A 24,834-nucleotide genomic window follows, 5' to 3' on the forward strand; every position below is an offset into this window, starting at 1 on the left:
TTTTAAAATTCATGTGAGATCTCAATGTTTCCAAAATGAGCTCAATGTGAAGAAAACATAAAAAACATGAAGTCTTTGAATGTTTCACTGTGTGGAGACCAGACGTACTGAAAGATGCTGTGAGACAGAAAACTGACGACCTTTAAAGGAGCAGACTGTAGTTTTTATGTAGAAATGTTGGTGAGAAGAGAAACATCTTCAGTGACTGAAACAAGCTAAAGAAACAAACTCTCTGTTTTCATGACAGAAGGTGCAGAGAAGCAACATTAGGAGCGACGTGGTCTCGTTTCTTGGACCTCGTTAGTAACCAGGCAACAGCGTTTTGGACGAGCTGTAATGACACATTACACTGTGATGATCATAAGTTTAAATGTGTCCAGGACAGGCAGTGAAGAAGTTTATAATGAACACGAGCATCAGTTTGAATCAGTTTGTACAAAGAAAAGATCATCACTAAAGATTCATTTTGACATTTACAGATGTTTCATAACATAATAAATGCTAACAAGAGCATTTCATGGCTTCCACAGAAATGTAGTGATGGATACAGTTTGTGTTCAAATCAGGAGCTGAATGCTTTTTTCTTTGTGATTTGCCTCTTTACTATGACAGCCATCAGCTGATTCAAGTCTCTCACCAAAGTTCATTCAAATGACAGCTGAGGCTTCATTTCATTAATGACTTGACATGAAAATGCAAAACAACATTTACTTTTTTCCATTCAAGCTTTTCTCTTCCCCATTTTGAGTTTCATGTTTGATGTTGATGTGATGTCCTTCGTCTTATTTCATCAGCAGTTTTCATTTCATCTTTAGTTTCAGCTTTCACTTCCAGCATTTCCATTTTAAATTTCCCTTTTCTCATGTCCTCACTTTACATTTTCACATCATCATTTACACTTTAAATTTCCAGTTTTAAAGTTGAGTTCAGGCCTAATTCTTCCTAGTAGGGCAGTAAAATGATCTTTTTCATTTTCTATTTGAATTATGAGCCAAAATATCTTCCGTCCAGAGGACAGTGTGACTCTGAAACTGCACCATGTTTAGATGGAAACCATCAGCGGACTAATGCTTCCTCTTCTTCATGAACCATGTATGTAGCCTGTAGTTGACTCTGTAACACAGCTGAGGTGGATGAGGAAACAAGAGATGAACTACGAGCTCAGCAGTCTGTGCATTTCTGCTCCTGGATGTGTGTGATGAACTCTCACTAGGTGTTTGTAAAGACGGCTCGTGTTTCCACTCGTACGTGCAGAAGACTTGTTGCACTTGTGGCTCCGAGCATCATCCACAGCGACTCCAGTGGAGTTTAACCAGACTGTGGAGCTCAGTGTCATCAGAGCAGGTCTGAATGAATCATCAGTGTCAGTCCTGTACAAAACAGTTCAAAATGAGCTCCACCTCAACAACTCCAACAGGAACATCATGTTTTCACATTAATGACTGAGTCACAATCATCTAATGAACTGATGACAGTAACCTGAAGGTTCCTGTAACTGTCAACAGTTGAGTCTGTTCAGGAGGAGACTCTCCGTCCTACAGACGACACAGAGACACTGAGGAAAAAGACCAGAACCCAAACCCAAACCCAGGATAAAGAGGTTCAGTGAAGGTGGTGTTGAAGGTGTGGAGGTGGATCAGTGTGTCAGAGGAGACACTGTAGAAGGACAGAGTGCCAGCAGGACAGTCCACATACACTGCTACTCTACCAGAGGGAGGGGAGGGGAGACCAGAGGAGGAGAAGAGGGCAGAGCTGAAGGCAGACAAGAAGGAGCGGGAGGTGATGGAGGATGTTGATCTGTTATTGTGACTGACAGAGTAACGATCAGAGCAGATCAGACTCCACGACTGATCATTGGATCCAAACTCACAGTCCTCTGTGTCTCCTCTCCTGCTGATTCCTCTGTAACTCACTGATATAGAAACTCTTCCGCTCCACTCGACCTCCCAGTAACAGCGACCAGTCAGACCAGTTCTACACAGCAGCTGACGACAGTCAAACCTCTCTGGATGATCAGGATACGACTGATCCTCCTCCACATACATCATCTTCCTGTTGTTGTCAGACAGTTCGATCTCTCTGTTGACTGTGTTTGTGTCGACTGTGAGCTCACAGGAATCTGATGGAGAGAAAAAGACACAACACAGCTGCAGTTATTAATCTGTCATCAGTCTGATGATGACATCACACATCTGAAGCAGTGATGTCACAGTCTGATGATGACATCACAGGTGTGAATGAGTGATGTCATCAGTGTGAAGCTGCTTTGTTTTCATGAATCAAAGTAAAAACACACTCACACTTCCTCAGACCTGGTGTCAACCATCGGACTCCAGCAGGCTCCACCCTGAAAGGAGGAGGACGAGGAGGAGGAGGAGGAGGAGGAGGGAAGAGGAGGAGGAGGGGGAGGAGGAGGAGGGGGAGGAGGATGAGGAGGAGGTGTAGGAGGAGGAAGAGGAGGGGGAGGAGGAGGTGTAGGAGGAGGAAGAGGAGGAGGATGAGGAGGAGGTGTAGGAGGAGGAAGAGGAGGATGAGGAGGAGGTGTAGGAGGAGGAAGAGGAGGAAGAGGAGGAGGAGGATGAGGAGGAGGAGGAGGGGGGAGGAGGAGGAGGTGTAGGAGGAGGAAGAGGAGGAGGAGGAGGGGGGAGGAGGAGGAGGAGGAGGCGGGAGGAGGAGGAGGATGAGGAGGAGGGGGAGGAGGATGAGGAGGTGTAGGAGGAGGAAGAGGAGGGGGTGTAGGAGGAGGAGGAGGATGTGTAGGAGGAGAAAGAGGAGGGGGAAGAGGAGGAGGAGGATGTGTAGGAGGAGAAAGAGGAGGAGGAGGAGGTGTAGGAGGAGGAAGAGGAGGGGGAGGAGGAGGAGGAGGGGGAGGAGGAGGAGGAGGTGTAGGAGGAGGAAGAGGAGGAGGAGGAGGTGTAGGAGGAGGAAGAGGAGGATGAGGAGGAGGTGTAGGAGGAGGAAGAGGAGGAGGAGGAGGTGTAGGAGGAGGAAGAGGAGGATGAGGAGGAGGTGTAGGAGGAGGAAGAGGAGGATGAGGAGGAGGTGTAGGAGGAGGAGGTGTAGGAGGAGGAGGAGGAGGAGGAGGATGGGGGAGGAGGAGGAGGAGGTGTAGGAGGAGGAAGAAGAGGAGGAGGGGGAGGAGGAGGAGGAGGGGGGAGCAGGAGGAAGAGGAGGAGGAGGAGGATGAGGTGTAGGAGGAGGAAGAGGAGGAGGATGAGGAGGAGGTGTAGGAGGAGGAAGAGGAGGGGGAGGAGGAGGTGTAGGAGGAGGAAGAGGAGGAGGAGGAGGAGGAGGTGGGAGGAGCAAGAGGAGGAGGAAGAGGAGGAGGGGAAGGAGGAGGGGGGAGGAGGAGGAGGGGGAGGAGGATGAGGAGGAGGAAGAGGAGGAGGAAGAGGAGGAGGGGAAGGAGGAGGGGGAGGAAGAGGAGGGGGAGGACGAAGAGGAGGGGGAGGAAGAGGAGGAGGAGGAAGAGGAGGAGGGGAAGGAAGGGAAGGAGGGGGAGGAGGAGGAGGGGAATGAAGGGAAGGAGGGGGAGGAGGAAGAGGAGGAGGGGAAGGAGGAGGAGGAGGAGGAGGTGGGAGGAGCAAGAGGAGGAGGAAGAGGAGGAGGGGAAGGAGGAGGGGGGAGGAGGAGGGGGAGGAGGATGAGGAGGAGGAAGAGGAGGAGGGGAAGGAGGAGGGGGAGGAAGAGGAGGGGGAGGAGGAAGAGGAGGGGGAGGAAGAGGAGGAGGAGGAAGAGGAGGAGGGGAAGGAAGGGAAGGAGGGGGAGGAGGAAGAGGAGGAGGAATAGGAGGAGGGGAAGGAAGAGGAGGAAGAGGGGCAGGAGGAGAAGAAGGAAGAGGAAGAGGAGGAGGCGGAGAAGGGGGGGAGGAGGAAGAGGAGGGGGAAGAGGAGGAGGGGGGAGCAAGAGGAGGAGAAGGAGGTGTAGGAGGAGGAGGAGGAGGAAGAGGAGAAGGAAGAAGAGGAGGAGGGGGACGAGGAGGAGGAGGAAGAGGAGGAGAAGGAGGAGGAGAAAGAGGAGAAGGAAGAAGAGGAGGAGGGGGACGAGGAGCAGGAGGAGGAAGAGGAGAAGGAAGAGGAGGAGTAGGAGGACGAGGAGCAAGAGCAGGAGGAGGAAGAGGAGGAGGGGGGAGGAGGAGGAGGAAGAGGAGGAGAAGGTGGAGGAGGAGGAGGAGGGGGACAAGGAGCAAGAGGAGGAGGAGGAGGAAGAGGAGGATGAGGAGGGGACAAGGAGCAAGAGCAAGAGGAGGTGGAGGAGGGAGACGAGGAGCAAGAGGAGCAAGAGCAGGAGGAGGAAGAGGAGGAGGAGGAGGAAGAGGAGGAGGACGAGGAGGAGAAGGAGGAGGAGGGGAAAGAGGAGGAGGGGGACAAGGAGCAAGAGGAGCAAGGGGAGGAGGACGAGGAGCAAGAGGAGGAGGAGGAAGAGGAGGATGAGGAGGAGAAGGAGGAGGAGGAGGAAGAGGAGGAGGCAGGAGGAAGAGGAGGAGGAGGAGGGGGACAAGGAGCAAGAGGAGCAAGAGAATGAGGAGGAGGAGGAGGAGGACGAGGAGGAAGAGGAGCAGGAGGAGGAAGAGGAGGAGGAGGAGGGGGACAAGGAGCAAGAGGAGGAGGAGGAGGAAGAGGAGGATGAGGAGGAGGAGGGGGACGAGGAGCAAGAGGAGGAGGAGGAGGAAGAGGAGGAGGACGAGGAGGAGAAGGAGGAGGAGGGGAAAGAGGAGGAGGGGGACAAGGAGCAAGAGGAGCAAGAGGAGGAGGACGTGGAGCAAGAGGAGCAAGAGCAGGAGGAGGAAGAGGAGGAGGAGGAGGAAGAGGAGGAGCAAGACCAGGAGGAGGAAGAGGAGGAGGAGGACGAGGAGGAAGAGGAGGAGGAAGAGGAGGAGGAGGGGGACGAGGAGCAAGAGGAGCAAGAGGAGGAGGAGGAGGAAGAGGAGGATGAGGAGGAGGAGGGGGACGAGGAGCAAGAGGAGGAGGAGGAGGAGGAGGGGGACGAGGAGGAAGAGGAGGAGGAGGAGGAGCAAGGGGAGGAGGATGAGGAGGAAGAGGAGAAGGAGGAGGAAGAGGAGGAGGAGGAGGAAGAGGAGGAGGAGAAGGAGGAGAAGGAGGAGGGGGGAGGAGCATGGACACACAGACACACACAGACACACACACACACAGACACACACACAGTGTTTGGATCAGAACATATCAGGATGTGAGAGGAGGCGGAGCCTCTTCTCCTGAGCTGTGGGAGGTGTCAGGGTCAGAACAGAACTCATATGAGGGGCAGTTCTCTTTTTCTTCACTTTAATCTTTATTGATATTGTCACATAGTAACAACCAACAAACACAACCAGCAGGAACATTCACTGCTTGGGAAGTGTCTTGTATTAAACACTCTCAAAAATGTGTTTGTCTACATCAAGAATAAAAAAACAAAGAGAAGCCAGGAGACTTGAACTGGAGACTGAAATTATTAGGTTAGAAAAAGAACACAAAATATCGAGAAAAAGGAATACATTAGAATCACTAAAACAAGAGAGACAAAAATTAGATGATTTACTCACATATAAAGCAGAGGGAATGCTCAGATTTGTGAAAAGAAAATATTATGAAATGGGGAATAAAGCAAGTAGATTATTGGCTTTTCAGTTACGGAAAGCTCAATCGAACCGTGTGGTACCTAAAATTAAACACCCTGACACAAACAGAATTACCTCCCAACCGAAAGAAGTAGCAGAGGCGTTTGCTGCATACTATAAAAAATTATATGAAGGTCAAGAATTAATAGGGAAGGAGGAGAAAATAACAAAACTCCTGGACTCGATCCAGTTGAATAGATTGTCACAGGATGAAGCTGAGACGCTATCTTCTCCCATAACAGTACAGGAAATAATAGATAGTATTATTAAATTAAAGAACAGTAAATCCCCGGGTGTCGATGGGTACTCTGGGGAATATTATAAAGTTTTTGTTAACGAACTAGCCCCAATTTTATGTCGAGTATATAATTATGCACTGAATGAAAGGGACCCCCCAAAAACCTGGTCAGAGGCAATTATCACAGTTATACACAAAGATGGAAAGGACCCCACTCTATGTACGGGCTATCGGCCGATAAGTCTGCTTTGCCAGGATTTAAAAATCCTGACTTCTATCTTGGCAAATAGAATACAAAAACACATCCGTAAATTAGTAAACTCTGATCAAACAGGGTTCATAACCGGACGGCAGGGCACTAATAATGTCAGACGAGCTTTAAATCTACAATCTATTGCTTCTGGTAGAAAGACTCCATCAATGCTTCTCAGCTTAGATGCTGAGAAAGCATTTGATAGACTGGACTGGACATTTTTGGAGCAAACAATGGCTCATATGGGCTTTAACGAAACCTTTTTGAGTTGGATTAGAGTGTTTTATATGAATCCGCAGTCAAGAGTCAGAGTTAATGGCCAATGTTCCGATTTCTTTGATCTGGGACGGGGGACAAGGCAGGGGGACGCGCTCTCGCCAGCCCTGTTCGCTCTTAGCATTGAGCCGCTCGCAGAATTGATTAGAAGTAACCCGCTTATACAAGGAATAAGGGATGAGAGTGGAAACCAACATAAAATATCCCTATACGCGGACGACATATTATTATTTATTGAAAATCCTGTCCACTCAGTTCCTGTTCTTCTACAAAGTCTTAATGAATATGGTCTAGTATCCGGTTATAAAGTTAATCCTAGTAAATCAGAAGCGATGATGGTGTCTGGGACATGGCCTAGCCAACTTGATGATATAGTGTCCTTTCGCAGATCTAAACAGGGTTTCAGATATTTAGGGATCACACTCACTCCCCAGGTAACACAACTATACCAGGCGAACTATAAAAAAATATTTGGGATATTTAAAAATGAATTGGCAAGATGGGATGTGCTACCATTATCCCTTTTGGGTAGAGTAGAGACTGTTAAGATGAATCTACTTCCTAGAATTTTGTTTTTGTTTCAGTCTCTCCCAGTCGGGATCCCAACATCAGCCTTCAATATGCTGGACAAGCTTATAAGTAAATTTATATGGCAAAATAAGAGACCAAGAGTGAGACTTAAAACGCTCACTCTTGGGAAGGATAAGGGTGGACTCAGCCTCCCCAATTTAAAATATTATTTTTGGGCAGCACAACTGACAGCAGTGGTAGCTTGGATTAACAATGACATAGAATCGGGATGGGTGAACATAGAGCAGAATTCGTTACCAGCAATACCTTTATCTACTTTAGTGTTTCTAAACAAGCAGTCCCAGAAGAAATTAAAAATTAAAAATGTATGGGTGAAACACACCTTAAAAGTATGGTCGACAGTCCAAAAGACAATTAGAGGAACAGTTGCCCTCTCAAGGGCTATGCAGATTACTGGAAATCCGGATTTCCCCCCCTCAACAACAGATATCACTTTTAAGAGGTGGGCAGGTAGAAATCTGAGGGTTATTGACCAGTTGTTATGTGACACTGGTGTACAGCCATTCTCATATCTCCAAGACAAATTCCTTCTACCCCAAAGTGATATGTTCCGGTATTTTCAGATAAGGAATTACATCACAAACCATACAGATTGGAATATAATTAAAAATGCTCCAACGAATATAGAAACTTACTTTATTAATATAATTAAACATCAACTACCCAATAAAAAACATGTTTCCCATATATACAGAAATTTGTTACTAGATATACCAGACAATACTTTTTATATTAAAAACAAATGGGAGCTGGAGTTAAATATTATAATTGAGGATGGGGAGTGGGAAACAATGTGCATTGGATGTCATAAAGGTATCAATAGTAACATGTGGAAGGAGTTTGATTGGAAGACGAAGACAAGGTTCTTTAAGGTGCCTTCCGTGGTTTCTAAATTTGTAGATAACCCAGCTGCAATATACTGTTGGAGAGGGTGTGGAGTGGTTGGCGACCACTCACACATATTTTGGGACTGCCCAGTGATGCTTCCTTTTTGGAAGGGGGTAAAGAACGAGATAGATACAGTTCTGGGAATTAATATACCATTTATCCCAAGTCAGTTTCTTTTCGATCTAACTCCTGAAGGCATGTACACTAGAGACCAAAAGCACTTGTTACATATACTCTTGATGACTGCTAGGAAAATGGTGACAATAAAATGGATGAATCCACAGCCACCTACAGTGGCACAGTGGAAACAGAAGCTGAGGGAGGTGTATGGAATGGAGGCTTTAACTGCTAAATTACAATTAAGGTCTGATGTTTTTGTGAGGAGGTGGCTACCTATAGCAAGATACCTCTCTAACTGAGGGGAACCCCACAGTATGCTGGAATGTCTTAACTGTCCACTTATTTATTTATCTATGTATTTATTATTTTTCATTCATGTGTATTATTAAGCTTTCTGGGCCCAAAAGGGTTTTTGTTTTCTCTTTTTTTTTTTTTTCTTGTCTTTAGCACTGTCATACATAATTTGTGATGTTGTCAAGGAATGTTTGTGTTTCTCTTTAATAAAAATAAAGTTAAAAAAAAAAATAAAATGTGTTTGTCTGTTAATCATCATTCCAGTCCCATGTCCTCATTTTGAGTCTTAAAGTGTCCATTTTGCCCATTTTCTGTCAAACTGTGCTTCTTGGAGTCTCAGTTTATGTGTCAGTGTCTCCATCACAAAGATCTCCTCCACAGCTGCAGCCATTGGATCTCCGTTGGCGCTGCTTCCTCACCTCCTTGCCTGGTGATTGCTTTGTTGCTTGCTACTAGCAGTATTTTAATCAGATATACATCATGTGCCAAAACCTTTTCCTTCCACAGTTTACATAAGTGGAGCACCAAACTACTTTTGGGACCTCGTATCCTAATATTAGCTGCAGTACCTTACATACCATTTCCCACAATACACTTATTTTGTTACATGTCCAGAGAACATGAGAACGATGGACATGGTCAGACCCACATTCTCTCCAACACTTCTGATGACTGCAGCTGCCTGCTTTTCATTTTCGGTGTAATAAAGAAACAGATCAGATTCTTCCATGAGAATTCCCTCCAGATCCATGAATTGGTGGATGAATGGTGAGTCTTCCACATATCATGACAACTTTCTTCTCAAGTTTCTACATTGAGTTCTTCTTCCCATTTCACCTTGATATATTCAGTTGAATGACTGTCGTTAGTGCTCATCCTTGATATAATGCTGAAGTTATTCTCATGTCACTTTCCTGGTTTGCTTTCATTATGATTTGGATGACAACATTCATCTCTTTGGAAGAATCTGCTGGATTTCCTCTTTGTAATATTCCTTTAGTTGAAGATATCTGTAGATTTCATGAGCTCCAGATTCATACTTTCTTCTCAGGTTTTCAAAACTCTCCAGCCTCCCTTCCTTCACCAGAACACACCAAGCTGTTATTCCTTTTTAACCATTGCTTAAATCCTTGATCAGACTTCACAGGCAGGACATTTCTATCGTCTGCTGCCCATTTTAATATACTCACATCTTTCTGTATCTTAGATATTTACAATACTTTAAACCACAGGTCTAACGTGTGTACTGTTATTGGATCCATATTCATTTTGACTTCCTTGTGTAGTTTATTGTCTCCGATCATATTTTGAATTGGGATTTGGTTCACTTCTCTTTCTATATCTTTCCATGTCGCTGTGAATTCTGACTTACACCAACAGTACACAGGTCTCAGCTGAGCAGCATAATAGTATTCCCTTCATTTTGGGAGGCTCGTACCACCTCTCTCTCTCTTTGGGGAGCTGAAGAGCTCTGGACCTGACTCTAGGTCTATTTCACATCCAAGTTGTTATAATTTGCTGTGCACAGGTCAGAGATGCTTTCAGTGATCTTCACACACAAACAATGAATTGACTTTAGATTTCAGTTAAGGTCGTATGACTCTCTGATCACTTTTGTTGGAGTACAATTGAGTGATAAAATCTGGGTTTTGGAAACATTTATCTTATACCCTGACAGATCGCCATATGTTTCTAGAAGCTTCATCAAATTAGGGAGCGTTGTATTTGGTTGTCTGAGGAAAGTGATGATGTCATCAGCGAAAAGCCCAATTTTATGTTCTCCTCCTCCAGTTGTGACCCTTTAAGTTCTTGGTTTTCTCGTACTGCTCGAGCTAAGGGCTCAATAAAAATCACAAACAAGGTCGGAGACAAACAGCCTCCCTGTCTGGTCGATCTCTGCAGATATATCTTCTCAGTCAGATCTCCATTCATTTGAATTCTAGCAGAAGGTTTTTGGTAGAGTGTTTTAATCAGTTGTATTGATTTATTATTGAATCCGAATCGTGCTAATATCTGATAAAGAAACTTCCAGTGAACACAATCGAATGCCTTTTCAGCGTCAATGCTAACAACACAGTACTTTGTTTTCCTCTTTGTCTTTGCTAATTATGTGTAAAGTTGGTCTGATACTGTTTTGGGTTTGACGGCCTGATATGAATCCTGTTTGATCTTCATCTATTAATTCTGCTATGAAGGTGTTTATTCTTTTAGAGATAACTGACGTATATAGTTTATAATCTTTATTTAGTATTGAGATCGGTCTGTAGCTTTCACATCTGTCCCTCTCCTTTCCTGGTTTTGGGATGATTGAAATGATTGCTTCTGCCCACGTTGGTGGTATTTTGCTTTCTTTGAGGGTCCAGTTAAAAGAGGTCTGGAGGGCTGGTAACAGTTCCTCCTTATAAATCTTATACCATTCTGCAGGGTAGCCATCGCTCCCTGGAGATGTATTGAATTTATTGCTTGGATAATGTCTTCCCTTGTAATGTCTGCTGTGAGTCTTTCATTTTGGTAAGTGCCAATCGACGGAAGATCAAGTTAATTTAAGAAGGTCCTCATTTCTTCTTTATTTGCAGCAGTTGGTTGTGTATATAGTTTTTCACAGAACCTCTGGAATACTCTTTCTATATCTTCTGGTTCATGTATCGTCTCGTTGGTGTTTGGGTCCTTAATTTAATGTTTGCTATTTATTGCTTGCTGTTTTCGTATTCGTTTTGCTAGGAGTTTTGTTGCTCTGGGACCAGTTTCATAATAATTTTGCTTCAAAAATATGATCTTCTTTCCATATTCATCCAACAATATCTCATTTATCTTCGTTTTAGTGTCCTTAATTTGTTTATATGTTTTTGGGTTGTTTGTTTGATGATATTGTTGCTCTAATTCTCTCAATCTTATAGAGTGGTTCTGGTACGCTTCTCTTCTAAGTCTTTTTATTAAAGTGGTTTTAGCTATTAACTTTCCCCGGACAACCACTTTTAGGGCATCCCAAACAATATACGGGTCGACTTCTCTATTGCTATTGTCCTCCATATAATGCCTAATTTCCTTTTTTAATTCTTCCACCAACCCTTTATTATTTAGTATTCCTACATTAAGTCTCCAGATTGTTTGTCTTTTTCTGGCATTTAGATGTATTTTTAAAAACAGGCTGTTATGATCTGATATATCTGCCCCTCCAATTTTACCCTCAGACACTCTGTACCTATCACCTATATTTAGAAAGAAGTAATCAGTTCTTGGGTGTACACTGTGTTTTGCCGAATAATGTGTGAAATCTTTTTCAAGGTTGAGATTCCTGTGGTGGCAATCTAACCACAAAACTGCCACTTGAGGGAATCTGAAGTCGTTTCCACTGTGTCGTTGTGCAAAAGATGAGCTCTGCCATGACGTATGCGTTTTTCCGTTTATTTTATGCAGAGAAAAAATATTTACAGAAAACCAGCTGTGTTGAATGACTGAACTGAAACCAACGTGTAAATATGAAAGAAAACCGGAAAGACTAACGTTATGATATAACAGAAAACATCTCGGACGAACACACACACAAACGAACGGTTGAAAAACTGTGTGGCTTCCGTGATCCTAATTCCCCTCCACCTGTTCACCGGTGACTCCCCGATACAGACTACGTTACCACCGTGATTCCCTGTCTATGCCCCCTGGTGCGCAGGTGGACAAGCTACACTGCTATTTACATGACTCACCAAAGACATACACAACATAACATATTCACACATCAAAATTGGCGACAACAATTCCTCCAGATGTCGATCGTTCCCATTTCTTCTGAGGACAGCTTTACTCATTCTGACGTGTGTTTTTCATTTCCTTTTAAACTGGTTGTATAGACAGTGGTTCATGACCATGTTGAAGTCCCCCCACAAATTAAAATACCTTCTGGTTCTGTTGCTGTAACATTAAATAAGGATTTGAAGAAGTGCTTGTTGCTTTCTGGAGGTGCATGTACATTTATCAATGTGACAGGTTCAGTCTCTAGTTTTCCCCTTGACTAGTACACATCTTCCCTCTTTATCCTTCATTTCCTTTTCACTAACAAATGTAGTTGTAATTGGAATTAGTATCATAACTCCTCTTTTACGTCCTTGTTTATATGAACTGTAATATGAATTTTTAAATTGTACGTGTTCTGTTTGGGACCGGTGGGTTTCCTGTAACAATATGACATGCTGTTTTTCTTTTTTCAATTTTGTTCAGACCATTCCTCTCTTCTTAGGTGTATTTGGACCATTTACATTTTAGGACATTTTCTTTAAATCGTTACTTACCATTCTGCTTCAATAACGTGTGTGCATCTTTTCCCAAGCAGCTGAACATAAACGTGAACTAAAGCAAAATTAAGAACACTGTGAACTATGTGGGACTTCCATATGGGGGTTATTCTTCTCTTCTCCACCAGGTCCCTGTTGGTGGGTGGATGGGAAATCCTCTTCTGTGAGGGCCCATCCATAGACCCAGAGCTGTGTCCGTATAACGGCGCCAAACCCAGTCTGGACCTGTCCAACCTTGTTGGTGTTTTATATATGTTGAAGTCAAATAAATGAAGCCGTCCGTATTATCTTGCAGTGCTGTTAGTTCTTTCACTATCGGGGCGTCAGTTGTCGGGTCTCCTCTGATATCCTTGCAACTTTTCCTTTGCCCGCTGTGCTGCCACATCCTGCCTGGACCCACCGCGTCCTGCTGGTTGCCATCCCCACGCCCAGGTCCACTCCTCCACAAGCCCCAAGTCTTCACTTGTGCTGAGTCAATCCCCTTGCTTTCATGTCCTCCACTGCGTCCCGCACGTTGTTGTAGGTCTTCACGCCTCTCCTTCAGTGTCTTCTTAATATTTTCGTACATATATCTCTACCAATGCTAGCAAGTCCCGCTCTCAGCGTTTCTGCCTGATCCAGCTAAAAGCTGAGCATCTGACCCGTCCGCCATCTTGCAGGAAGCCCGAGGGGCAGTTCTCTTTGCCTCAGGTGTTAACAGGAAGGTAGAGAGGCTGACAGTTACTGTCCAGTCAAACATCAAAGGGTCACTGCTTTGGTGAAGAAATGATCAACACCTGTCATGAAGTGTGTAACAGCTGTTCTGTTGTTAGCTGACAGTATATAAGTCAGGACAGTGTGAAGACTGCAGAGACACTGTGGCTCTTCTCTCTGTGCTGCAGGTATTAAAGAGACAATTTCCCTCACAACACACACACCTCTGTATGTCTTTTGATAGAGCTAGGCTAGCAGTTTCCCCCTGCTTCCAGTCTTTGTGCTAAGCTAGGCTAACCATGTCCTGGACTTCTCTCTGTACAGAGATGAAGCTGATTCTATCCTGGTGAAGAGGACAAAAAGGGATTTTTCTCAAAATGACAGACAGCTCCTTTAACATGCAGAGATCTGTTCAAACTCAGTTATTACCAAGAAACAATGATCATGTTTGTTCCTGGAGATGTTCTCCTCCTACACAAGTATCTCCTCTTCATGTTGAACCAGTGTTCATGTTCTGATAAAAGGAAAAAGGCTTCTTACATGTGTCACTGTTCATATCACACTCATACTCATCAGACTCTTCCTCCTCCATCACACTGACTCATCATACCTGAGAGTGTCCAGTCTCCAGTCTGGATCCTTCAGTCCAGCCGACAGCAGTTTCTCTCCCGAGTCTCCTGGATGATTGTAGCTCAGGTCCAGCTCTCTCAGATGGGAGGGGTTGGAGCTCAGAGCTGAGGCCAGAGAAGCACAGCCTTCCTCTGTGATCAGACAGCCTGACAGCCTGCAGACACACAGAACAACACACATGGCAGATCATCTGAGGAGACTGATGAGTCAGACACAAGAACAGACCGTCTCCAAATAAATTAACATTTCTCCTCATTAACTAATCATCAGTAAACAGAGTCCAGCTGAGGCTGATAAGTATATGTTTCACTTCTCATAATAACAGTAAACATCTCTAATTTTTTGTGCTTCAGCAAAACACCAAATAATCTTCTCCATCCCCTGAAGAGGATCCAACCTGCAGTGGCGAATCTTCAAGGCCTTCAAGGTATTCAAAAACGGCCCTGGAATCCTCAGATGAAAAAGATACGTATCTTATTAATTCTGTAAATAAGATAAAATTACGCCGACTTGTTTCTGTAGTTTTCTGTCCATACACTGAGCGGTTTTGTGTTGGAAGAAATTCAACCAATCAGATATTTTTCTACGGTGTCTCTGGGGAGAATATCCTCCATCCAGGGTATTCTATTTCCTTTATAGAATGCCCTGACCATTAAACGTAATGAGAGTGTACATTTGGATTGACAATTTGATCAACCAATCATATTTGGATTTGGAGCCAATGGGCGTATTCTTTAAGATTTTCTACGGCTCCAGGGTATTCTGGAAGGCCCGCTTGCTCAGTCACGCGAGACCCAGCTTAACTAGTGAGTTGTGATTGATAGCCAACGTTGAAAATGGCATCAGGTGGAGATGATAGTGATACAGCAGGTGGAGATGATATTGATACAGCAGGTGGAGATGATAGTGATACAGCAGGTGGAGATGATATTGATACAGCAGGTGGAGATGATATTGATGCAGCAGGTGGAGATGATAGTGATACAGCAGGTGGAGATGATATTGATACAGCAGGTGGAGATGATATTGATACAGCAGGTGGAGATGATAGTGATACAGCAGGTGGAGATGATATTGATACAGCAGGTGGAGATGATATTGATACAGCAGGTGGAGATGATATTGATACAGCAGGTGGAGATGATATTGATACAGCAGGTGGAGATGATAGTGATACAGCAGGTGGAGATGATAGTGATGCAGCAGGTGGAGATGATATTGATACAGCAGGTGGAGATGATAGTGATACAGCAGGTGGAGACGATAGTGATACAGCAGGTGGAGATGATATTGATACAGCAGGTGGAGATGATATTGATACAGCAGGTGGAGATGATATTGATACAGCAGGTGGAGATGATATTGATACAGCAGGTGGAGATGATATTGATACAGCAGGTGGAGATGATACTGACGCGAATTTATTGTCAGTGCCCTTTTCAAGACGACTGTTTAATGAAATTATTGAAAAATTCATCCAAAAGGACAGGAGGATGGATTTCGTCTTCAGGTGAACGTCACTGGTGAGTGGAACTGATTTTTATTGCTGGTTCTGCTACAGTGTTGCATCTTGAAGGCCCAGTTCTGATAGGCATCCCAGTGACCACTCTGAGAATGAAAATGCTTTCCCACGTTAGTCTTAAAATTAGCTACGTTTTTTACTTTTATCTACATTATTTTAATTAGTTACAAGACAAGACAGCTGGTTTTGTTTAGGCAGATAAAGTTAGTTAGTTTAAATTTAGATGTTATTCAGATGTTTATTCTTTAATTACAAAATATATTCTAAACCAAACTATATTTACACAGTTGGATGTTTATGTTGTTCTTTGTATTTTTATTTTAATAAACTACAATCTAAAGTTTTACCACTGATCCCTCTGGCTTCTTCAGGCTTCAGGATATTCTTCAGATTGGCAGAATTATGAAATTATATATTATGATGAATATTGATAGTGATCAATATGGAAAACAATGATTTAGATAATATGTTTTTGCCGTATCTCACAGCCCTTCTTTGCTGTATGTTATGTTTGTTTTTCTTGAGATGACTTTTGGTCCAGATACATATTAAGAATATTTGAAACTGTCTCTGATAATAATTTAACAACAAAAGCAAAAACAAGAGAAAATGATGAAATATTCTTGTGGAAAGTAATTCTCTGAGTCTGGACACTTCCTCCACAGTAAAGTTAAATGTATTTTGACAAATTAAATGAGCAGACACATTACTTCAGGTTAGCTGGCTGTCTACTTATATAAATCAGATTTTAAATGGTCATCAGTTCAATGGGTTAATGAATCCTGACCTGAGACTCTCCAGTGTACAGTGAGGACTCTTCAAACCAACAGACAGCAGCTTCACTCCTGAATCCTGCAGGTTGTTGTTACTCAGGTCCAGCTCTCTCAGACTGGAGGACTGAGCGCTGAGAACTGAGGACAGAGCTTCACAGCTTCTCTCCGACAGGTTACAGCCACTCAGCCTGGAGAGACAACCGCAAGGAAACAAATAATACATTTTCATTCATATCTCCTGCTGAAAAACAGCAGATAGTATTTATTCATCAATAACTTCTACTTACAGAGCTTTGTTGGAGGCTTTGACCACTGGCAGCAGCCTCAGAAGAGCCTCCTCTGAAGCAGAGTATTTCTTCAAGTCAAACACGTCCAGATCTTCTTCTGATGACAGTAAGATGAAGACCAGAGCTGACCACTGAGCAGGAGACAGTTTGTCTGTGGAGAGACGTCCTGAACTCAGGGACTGTTGGACCTCCCTCACTAGAGAACGATCATTCAGTTCATTCAGACAGTGGAACAGATTGATGTTTTTCTCTGGAGACAGATTCTCACTGATCTTCTTCTTGATGAACTGGACTGTTTCCTGATTGGTCTGTGAGATAATTCCTCTGTCTGTCAGCAGACCTTGTAGGAGATTCTGATTGGTCTGCAGAGAAAGACCCAGGAAGAAGCGGAGGAACAAGTCCAGGTGTCCATTTGGACTCTGTAAGGCCTTGTCCACAGCACTCTGGTAGAGGTGTGTCTCTGCAGATTCTTCTGTTCTTGTTTCAGACGTCTTGGATCTTGTTTGTTCTTCTGCCAGCAGATTGTCTCCAGAGTTGATGAATGTCAGATGGACATGAAGAGCAGCCAGAAACTCCTGAACACTCAGATGGATGAAGCAGAACACCTTGTCCTGGTACAGTCCACTCTCCTCTTTAAAGATCTGTGTGAACACTCCTGAGTACACTGAGGCTGCTCTGATATCGATGCCACACTGTGTCAGGTCTGATTCATAGAAGATCAGGTTTCCTTTCTGCAGCTGATCAAAAGCCAGTTTTCCCAGAGACTCAATCATCTTCCTGCTCTCTGGAGTCCAGTGTGGATCTGTCTCAGCTCCTCCATCATACTTGATGTTCTTCACTTTGGACTGAACCACCAGGAAGTGGATGTACATCTCAGTCAGGGTCTTGGGCAGCTGTCCTCCCTTTCTGGTCTTCATCACATCCTCCAGAACTGTAGCAGTGATCCAGCAGAAGACTGGGATGTGGCACATGATGTGGAGGCTTCGTGATGTCTTGATGTGGGAGATGATTCTGCTGGCCTGCTCCTCATCTCTGAATCTCTTCCTGAAGTACTCCTCCTTCTGTGGGTCAGTGAACCCTCTGACCTCTGTCACCATGTCAACACACCCAGGAGGGATCTGATTGGCTGCTGCAGGTCGTGTGGTTATCCAGAGGCGAGCAGAGGGAAGTAGGCTTCCCCTGATGAGGTTTGTCAGCAGCACATCCACTGAGGTGGATTTTGTGGCATCAGTCAGGATCTCAGTGTTGAGGAAGTCCAGAGGAAGTCGAAACTCATCCAGACCGTCAAAGATGAACACAACCTGGAACTCTTCAAATCTGCAGATTCCTGCTTCTTTGGTTTCAGTGAAGAAGTAATGAACAAGTTCCACCAAGCTGAACTTTTTCTCTTTCAGCACATTCAGCTCTCTGAAAGTGAATGGAAATGTGAACTGTATGTCCTGGTTGTCTTTGTCTTCAGCCCAGTCCAGAGTGAACTTCTGTGTTAAGAGTGTTTTCCCGATGCCAGCCACTCCCTTTGTCATCACTGTTCTGATTGGTTCATCTCTTCCAGGTGAGGCTTTAAAGACGTCTTCTTGTCTGATTGTTGTTTCTGGTCTGTCTGGTTTCCTGGATGCTGTTTCAATCTGTCTGACCTCATGTTCATCATTGACCTCTGCAGTCCCTCCCTCTGTGATGTAGAGCTCTGTGTAGATCTGATTCAGAAGGGTTGGGTTTCCTGCTTTAGCGATCCCCTCAAACACACACTGGAACTTCTTCTGCAGGTTAGATTTAAGTTTACGTCGACAAACTGGAGCAAGATGTCCTGATTGAGCAAAAGACAAATAAGATTCATTAATAAATTATAGATTAAATATTTCAACATTTTACTTCCTCAAAGAATCAGTATATGAAGATATTTTTGTCCATCTGTTGAGACTTCAGTAAACGTCTCATTGATCCAACATGTTAAATCTTTAGAGAAATCCTCTTACTGCTCTGCAGATAGTCAGCCAGATCCTCCTGCTTCATTCTCCTCAGGAAGTTCAGTGTGATCTTCAGAAATGCCTCTCTGCTGCTCCTCTTCTGCTCTTCATCTTCACCATCCAACACCTCCTCATCCTCATTCTGACTTTCTAAGCCTTCTGGGTAATCTGAACTCAGAGCCTTCTGGATCTTCTTCAGCTCGTTCTTCACGAAACTGACAATGTTGTCCTCCAGCAGCTGGAACAGAATATTATATGAATGAGACGATCAAACTAAAATCATGGAACCAAACATCCGATCCATGTTGGACAGACTGACAACCCACTCATGTATTAAGCAGAATGAAGATTATTATGAACACCACAGATGTAAAAGTAGTTGTTGAACTCTGATTCCAAAAAAGTTAGGATGTTGTGTTAAACATATATAAAACTAAATGCAATGATTTCAGAGACGATGTATTTAATGTTGAGTAGGAGTCTCATCATCACTGATTTTTGCAAATGTATATTATTCTGCATTTGATGGCAGCAACAGGCAACAAGTTATGACAGGGGCAACTAAAGACTAAAGTTGCAGCAAAATGCTCCTAAAACACCTGTTTGGATCATTCCACAGGTAAACAGGCTAACTGGTAACAGGGGACTGTATCATGACTGGTATAAAAAGGACATCCACGAAAGGCTCAGTCGTTTCCAAGAAATGACGGGGCGAGGTTCAACACTTCAAACTGCGTGGACAAACAGTCTTCTACAGTCCATTGTAGCCGCTTGTGGACACCAGTGGTGACAAACTGGAGGAGGAGGCCTTTCTGGCTTGGTTAGCCCAGGGGTCTCCTGAAGCAGACAGGCCCAAAGTGGTCGCTATGAGGATCAGCACCACAATTCATGACCATCACCTACGGTCATCAATTGTGGGTAGTGACTGAAAGAATAAGATCGCAGATGCAAGTGGCCGATGACTTTCCTCTGTAGACTGGCATATCTGATGTGACTTGGGAATGACTGGGGATCCCCAGGAGGAGCTGGAAAGAGTTACTGGGAGAAGGACTAAGCAGGAATACACTACTTAGCCTGCTGCCACCCGACCCTGGAAAAGCGGACACAGATGGATTGATGCATTCGTTTTTTATTTACCTTTAACACATTGTCCTACCTTTGTCTGGAATCAGGGTTGTACATGTACATACCATAAATATTGAGTCCAGGTGTGTTTGATGTTGCTGAGCAGACTGACCACTGGGAACCTCTGAGCTCTCCTGCTCGACTCTGTGGAGGAATCATGAAGAATTACTAGAGATGCACCGATTGAACAGCCAGGTACCAGAATCAGCCAGTGTTTATCATGACAGGCTATGACCGGTGACCGGTCGATCAGTGTCAGATACATCTGATTCTGTACCGGTCACATTTACACACATGCCTCATGTTCAATGGATCACATATATTTCTCTGTTATGATTTAAAGCATTTTATATCTACTGAACTTTTTTGGACAGATCTACATGGTCACTTAATTCAATAGTTAATCACTCTAAAACAGCATGTTGAAGTGTCCTTGAGCAAAATACTGAACCCCAAATTGCTCCTGATGAGCAGTCGGCACCTCACATGGCAGCTTCTGCTATCAGAGTGTGAATGTGTGAATGTGACAAGTGTTGTAAAGCACTTTGAGCGGTCACTAGACTGGAAAAACACTATAGAAATGCAAGTCCATTTACCATTTACCATCTTCTTGTTCTCTTCACAGAAGAGTTGTTCCACACGGTGAAAAGCTGGTTAGCAGCTACGAGTCAGGATAATCATCCAGTTAAAATAGTGATTCTGAGCTGTGAAGCTGGAAGTGACCAGTGGAAACACTGAAAACTCAATTATGATGGTATGGTAATCTGACATATTGGGCTGTGATACTTGAATATATCAAACATATTCAATAAATCACCATAAGTCAAAGTGTTGCTGACAACATTGAATCAGATGGTTTCCCCTGACATTAACGTGTTGATGGTACTGCTGATCCCACTGTGAATCAACAGTTCAGTCTGAGTTCTGTACAGACTTCAGTTTACTGTGTTGGTTCAGCAGCTTGTCTGGTTTGGGCCGTTCAGCTCTTGTTGACCTCTATAATACTGTGGACAGCAATGCACAGCTCACACAAGCTAATACGATGCTACTTGTTCAGCACAAACTGGTGAGTCACAATAAACTTGCAGCAGGTGAAGTGAGTGAAACATGATGAAAACCAGAGAGAAACCCAGAGAGAAGTGGATCAAACAAACCTGAGGGTGATTTCACACTGAACTGTGTCAAATGAAGGACACAACTTCTTCTCTGAGCTACATGTTAGCAAACAGGAACAAGTTGGTCTGGTTGTTTCTGTCACACAATAAAATGTATTTTTCTCTTTTAGCTTGTTCGACACGCCGCACATGTTTGAGCTGAGGTAAAGGTTTGCACTGTCTCCTCTTTGAGCTCGGGCAGGAAATAGTGATCCATAACATTCTTCTCTGCATCGACAGACTCCTTCAAATCAACACTGGAAAATGATGATTTGATGGAGGAACTCTGTGGAATCAGGGTTAGCCTTCGTTAGCAGATAGCATCTGTTAGCCTCGGTGAAATGTGTTTTATACTCATGCAGTCATCAGACAACAGTCAGAACGAGTGTGTGGAGGAAAAGTTCAACTGGAGAGCAGAGCTGCAGACTGGTTTTACTGGGCAGCTTTCAGATGTGACAATATAAATGTGAGTGAAGAAGAACGATGCTGAAAACAAACTGACAGCTTTAAAAAACTTCTCTGGATAATTAACAGTTAAAACATGAAGCAGTCACATTTTAATGATATTAACAGCTTACCTCTGTGCAGCAGAGGGCTGTTCTCCTTTAAAGTCAATGAGGCGCTCATTTGACCAGTCACTCTTAAAGGACACACAGCTGGGCTCAGGTCCAGGTCCAGGTCCAGGTCCAGGTCCAGGTCCAGGTCCAGCAGAGTCTGGTCTCCTATAGATGCTGTTAGACAGAGAGGAAGACCACCAGGGATTGAAATTCTCTTTTTATTCTTCAGACACAGAAGCTGCTGGAGAAACTAGCAGCTATCAACAAGAAAAGGATCAACACACCAGAGTTCAATAAAACATGAAGCTGAATGATTTCAGTCTGTGGATCATCGCTTCATTTTCTCATCAAATATTGAACCAAACCAGAACAAAGTCACTGATTTACTGAATCCTGTCAAACAAGAGGTAAAAAAACAGTCCTTCAAGACACACAGCTGGTTCAGAACCAGGTTCTAGTTCCAGTTCAGCAGAATCTGGGGTCTCGTTTATAAAAGTTGTGTACTTACGTCACAGGGCTGAAAAAGGCGTACGCCACTTTCTACACAGAACTTGTGATGTGTAAAAACAAAGCTGAAGGAAGAGCTGAGTGAACTAAACTGTAAGTTAACTCTGACCCATGCCTACAGACATTTTGAAGACAGGGAAAACTTCAAATGACAGACTGTGAGCTGGTGAATTGTAGCCACAGAGTAGAAATTAAATTTGAGCCTCTCACACATTTAATTTCCCGTCAGAACGATGCTGAAAACAAACTGATATATATGTTTGACACGCCACACATATAGATATATAAGGTGATATTAACAGCTTACCTCTGTGCAGCAGAGGCCTGTTCTCCTTTAAAGTCAATGAAGCGCTCGTTTGACCAGTCACTCTTAAAGGACACACAGCTGGGCTCAGGTCCAGGTCCAGGTCCAGGTCCAGGTCCAGGTCCAGGTCCAGGTCCAGGTCCAGCAGAGTCTGGTCTCTGCTGTTCTGGGCTTTAACACAACACACACAGAGCTTTGAGTGTGAATAATGATGGTGGAGTGATGTGAGTGGTGGACAGGTAGAGATGGTGGTCTCACCTCTGAGCTTCATGCTCCCCACACAGACTGGTTTTAGAGGGAGGGACTCTCTCCTCTCTGTCCTCACACTGATTCATGCTGCTCAGCTCACACACACTGTCGTCTGCAGAGGAAACACAGATCATTCATCTGCACATCAATTCAATATTAACAGGCAACTATTCATTTCAACAGCAGCGGGCGTTGGTGATTAGCTGCAGGGTTGTGGGGCAGTGTGGGATGGTCCCTCCATAGTTTGTGTGATGTAACGTCGTGAACTTTAACCCCCACAGATCCAGAGGGTGACAGTATGCATCTCAAATCAGTCTGTCAAACTGAACAACGCAGGTGACGCTGCTATGTTGCTCTGCTACCAGCAGGCAGGTCCTTCGAGCGATCGATGATCCTCATCGACAAATTAAAAATAATATGAAATAACCAGGATGTGAAGCCGATCATCAGATCAGTTTTAAACTGAAGCACAAGACCAAAGTGAGAGATCACAAGTGAAGCATCATGTTAGACTCTATTCTTTGTGTCTCTGCTGATTCATGCTGCTGATCACATCGACAGTTTACATCACTGGCCGCCGCAACGTCACGTCAGGTTGCGTTTGTCCAAAGCGGATCGTGCTTCACCTTTCTAGCTGCAGCTGGCTTGGGTCAGAACCGAGCTGTAAGATGGGTGTGGTCCCACAGTGAGTACTGATGTAGTAATAGTAACGAGTAGTCCTGGGGGAGGACGCGGACGCGTTGACAGGCTGCGTGAGCCTGTCCAACATGTCCAACATGTCCAACACGACGATGCGTCTGTGGTTGTCGCAGCTTCAACACATGTTGAACACGGGAAGAGAAGACGCAGCTGTCCTCAGATGCGCCTCTTTGTTCAGGCTTTCTCTGTGTAAAACAAACCTGATCTGTAGTTGGGCTCCTGTTTGAGGAAACGTGTCTGACCCTCAGTCGCTGTATGAACGTTGCTGACTGTTACTGAAGACGTTGTAAACAGGAAAAGGGAGAGTTGCTCTTCCTGTGACGTGTATCTCTAATAAACTTTTATTAAATACACTTACTCGTCCTTGCTTCCTGTTTGAGTAACATGCACCACATAGAAGAACTATGAACCCTCTTAAAAGAAAAAGGAAAAAGACAAATACGGGACACGAACTCATTGAGGGAACAAAAACTGTCCAGCATCAGAACCGATCCACTACACCAGACCAGAGATGGTGAGCTGTGAATGGCTGTAATTCACTGACAGCCAATTGGATCGCAGCATTTTTTTTGTCCAAGGTGCAGCATGTGACTGTCCCTGTCCATGGTGCTGAACTGCTGCATTAGTTATTTATACTTTGATATGTTAGGGAGGTTAAAACCTGTTCAGGTTGAAATATCTAATGTCTTTATAGAGAAATCTATAAAGGATACCCAAAGTATAGTGTGTGTTATCAGTTTAATGTGTAATATATGAGAGCACTAAAAGTCTTCAGCTGGTTCAGAAAGCTGCAGCTAGAGTCTGAACACATACAAGAACATCTGATCATATTACACTAATCCCAGCCTCACTGCATCGGCTCACAATCAATGTTTTATTAGATCATATTCAAACAACAACATCATCTAAGCTATCAAGCTAACATAAGCTATAAAAGGCTGAATGTGACAGAACGGCATCATAATGAAGTACTGTAGTGCTGCAGAGCAGCCCTGGACTACAACTCTTGTTCTTCTGATGTGAGACAACATGTTTGTTTGGATACAGACCCCAACGTAGGTCACATCATTGCAATGTAAATAGTTCTTTCAGTGAAAATGAAAAATATGATGCAAATATGAACACTGTCACTCATCATGACTTGTACTGCAATCACATTATCTGTCCAAAATAATGGCAATATGATTTTGATCTTCTGTGGATACTGGAATTGAAAACTTCTACCACAGGGAAGAACAACTGAAAGGAATGAATGGAGCAACAGAATGGTGCTAAACAAACATGACAAATTTTCTACATGAAACCTCCAAAACTGTTATTTCCTTCTCTCTGCTGCCCACCTCTCCTTTTCCATGTCATCAAATGATGAGGCTTGAAACTCCCTCCATGTCATTTCTTTTGTCGTGGCCCTTTCTCTGTATAAGGAAACAACCTTAGCTGGCCAATAAATGTACCTTCCTGCCACTGCTGGAAACCCTGTGTGAGTGTGTTTCCTGTTTGGACCCTGCTTCAGAAATGCCACATTGGTCCCCGAGGTTGAGGTTCAGAGAGTTTCCTCTTCTTCTCGGCTTTGTCCTCCACTCTGCTCTTTGTCAACTGCAGTTCACGCTGAAAGAAGTCAGTCTGTGCCAACTCTTCAAAGGTCATTCTTGGGTTTGTCAGGGCCTCTGCAGAAGAGGCTTTAAAGACCTTTGTCGAGCAGTAGTGGTATCGTACAGGTCCTTGTTGAAAAAAGTGATGAATCGATGATCCATCCCCTTGGTGCCAGTATTTTGGCTTCCCACAGGATAGGCATGTTTTAGTC

General features: G+C 44.0%; 1 protein-coding gene across 1 annotated transcript; it reads right to left on the reverse strand.

Moving 5' to 3' along the window:
* Positions 1-141: 141 nt before the first annotated feature.
* LOC140996599 (NACHT, LRR and PYD domains-containing protein 3-like) lies at positions 142-23,288 on the reverse strand. Its single transcript, XM_073467035.1, has 11 exons — positions 23,231-23,288; positions 22,341-22,443; positions 22,086-22,253; positions 21,293-21,445; positions 19,626-19,704; positions 18,445-18,673; positions 16,472-18,275; positions 16,199-16,372; positions 13,870-14,043; positions 2,301-2,347; positions 142-2,119 (listed from the first exon to the last, which is right to left on the reverse strand). The coding sequence occupies exons 2-11, from the start codon at positions 22,415-22,417 to the stop codon at positions 1,536-1,538; spliced, it is 3,489 nt and encodes a 1,162-aa protein (XP_073323136.1). The 5' UTR covers positions 22,418-22,443; positions 23,231-23,288; the 3' UTR covers positions 142-1,535.
* Between the last annotated feature and the right edge of the window lie 1,546 nt (positions 23,289-24,834).

This window comes from Pagrus major, chromosome 5 (genome assembly GCF_040436345.1).
Source record: "Pagrus major chromosome 5, Pma_NU_1.0".
NCBI classification, from domain to species: domain Eukaryota; kingdom Metazoa; phylum Chordata; class Actinopteri; order Spariformes; family Sparidae; genus Pagrus; species Pagrus major.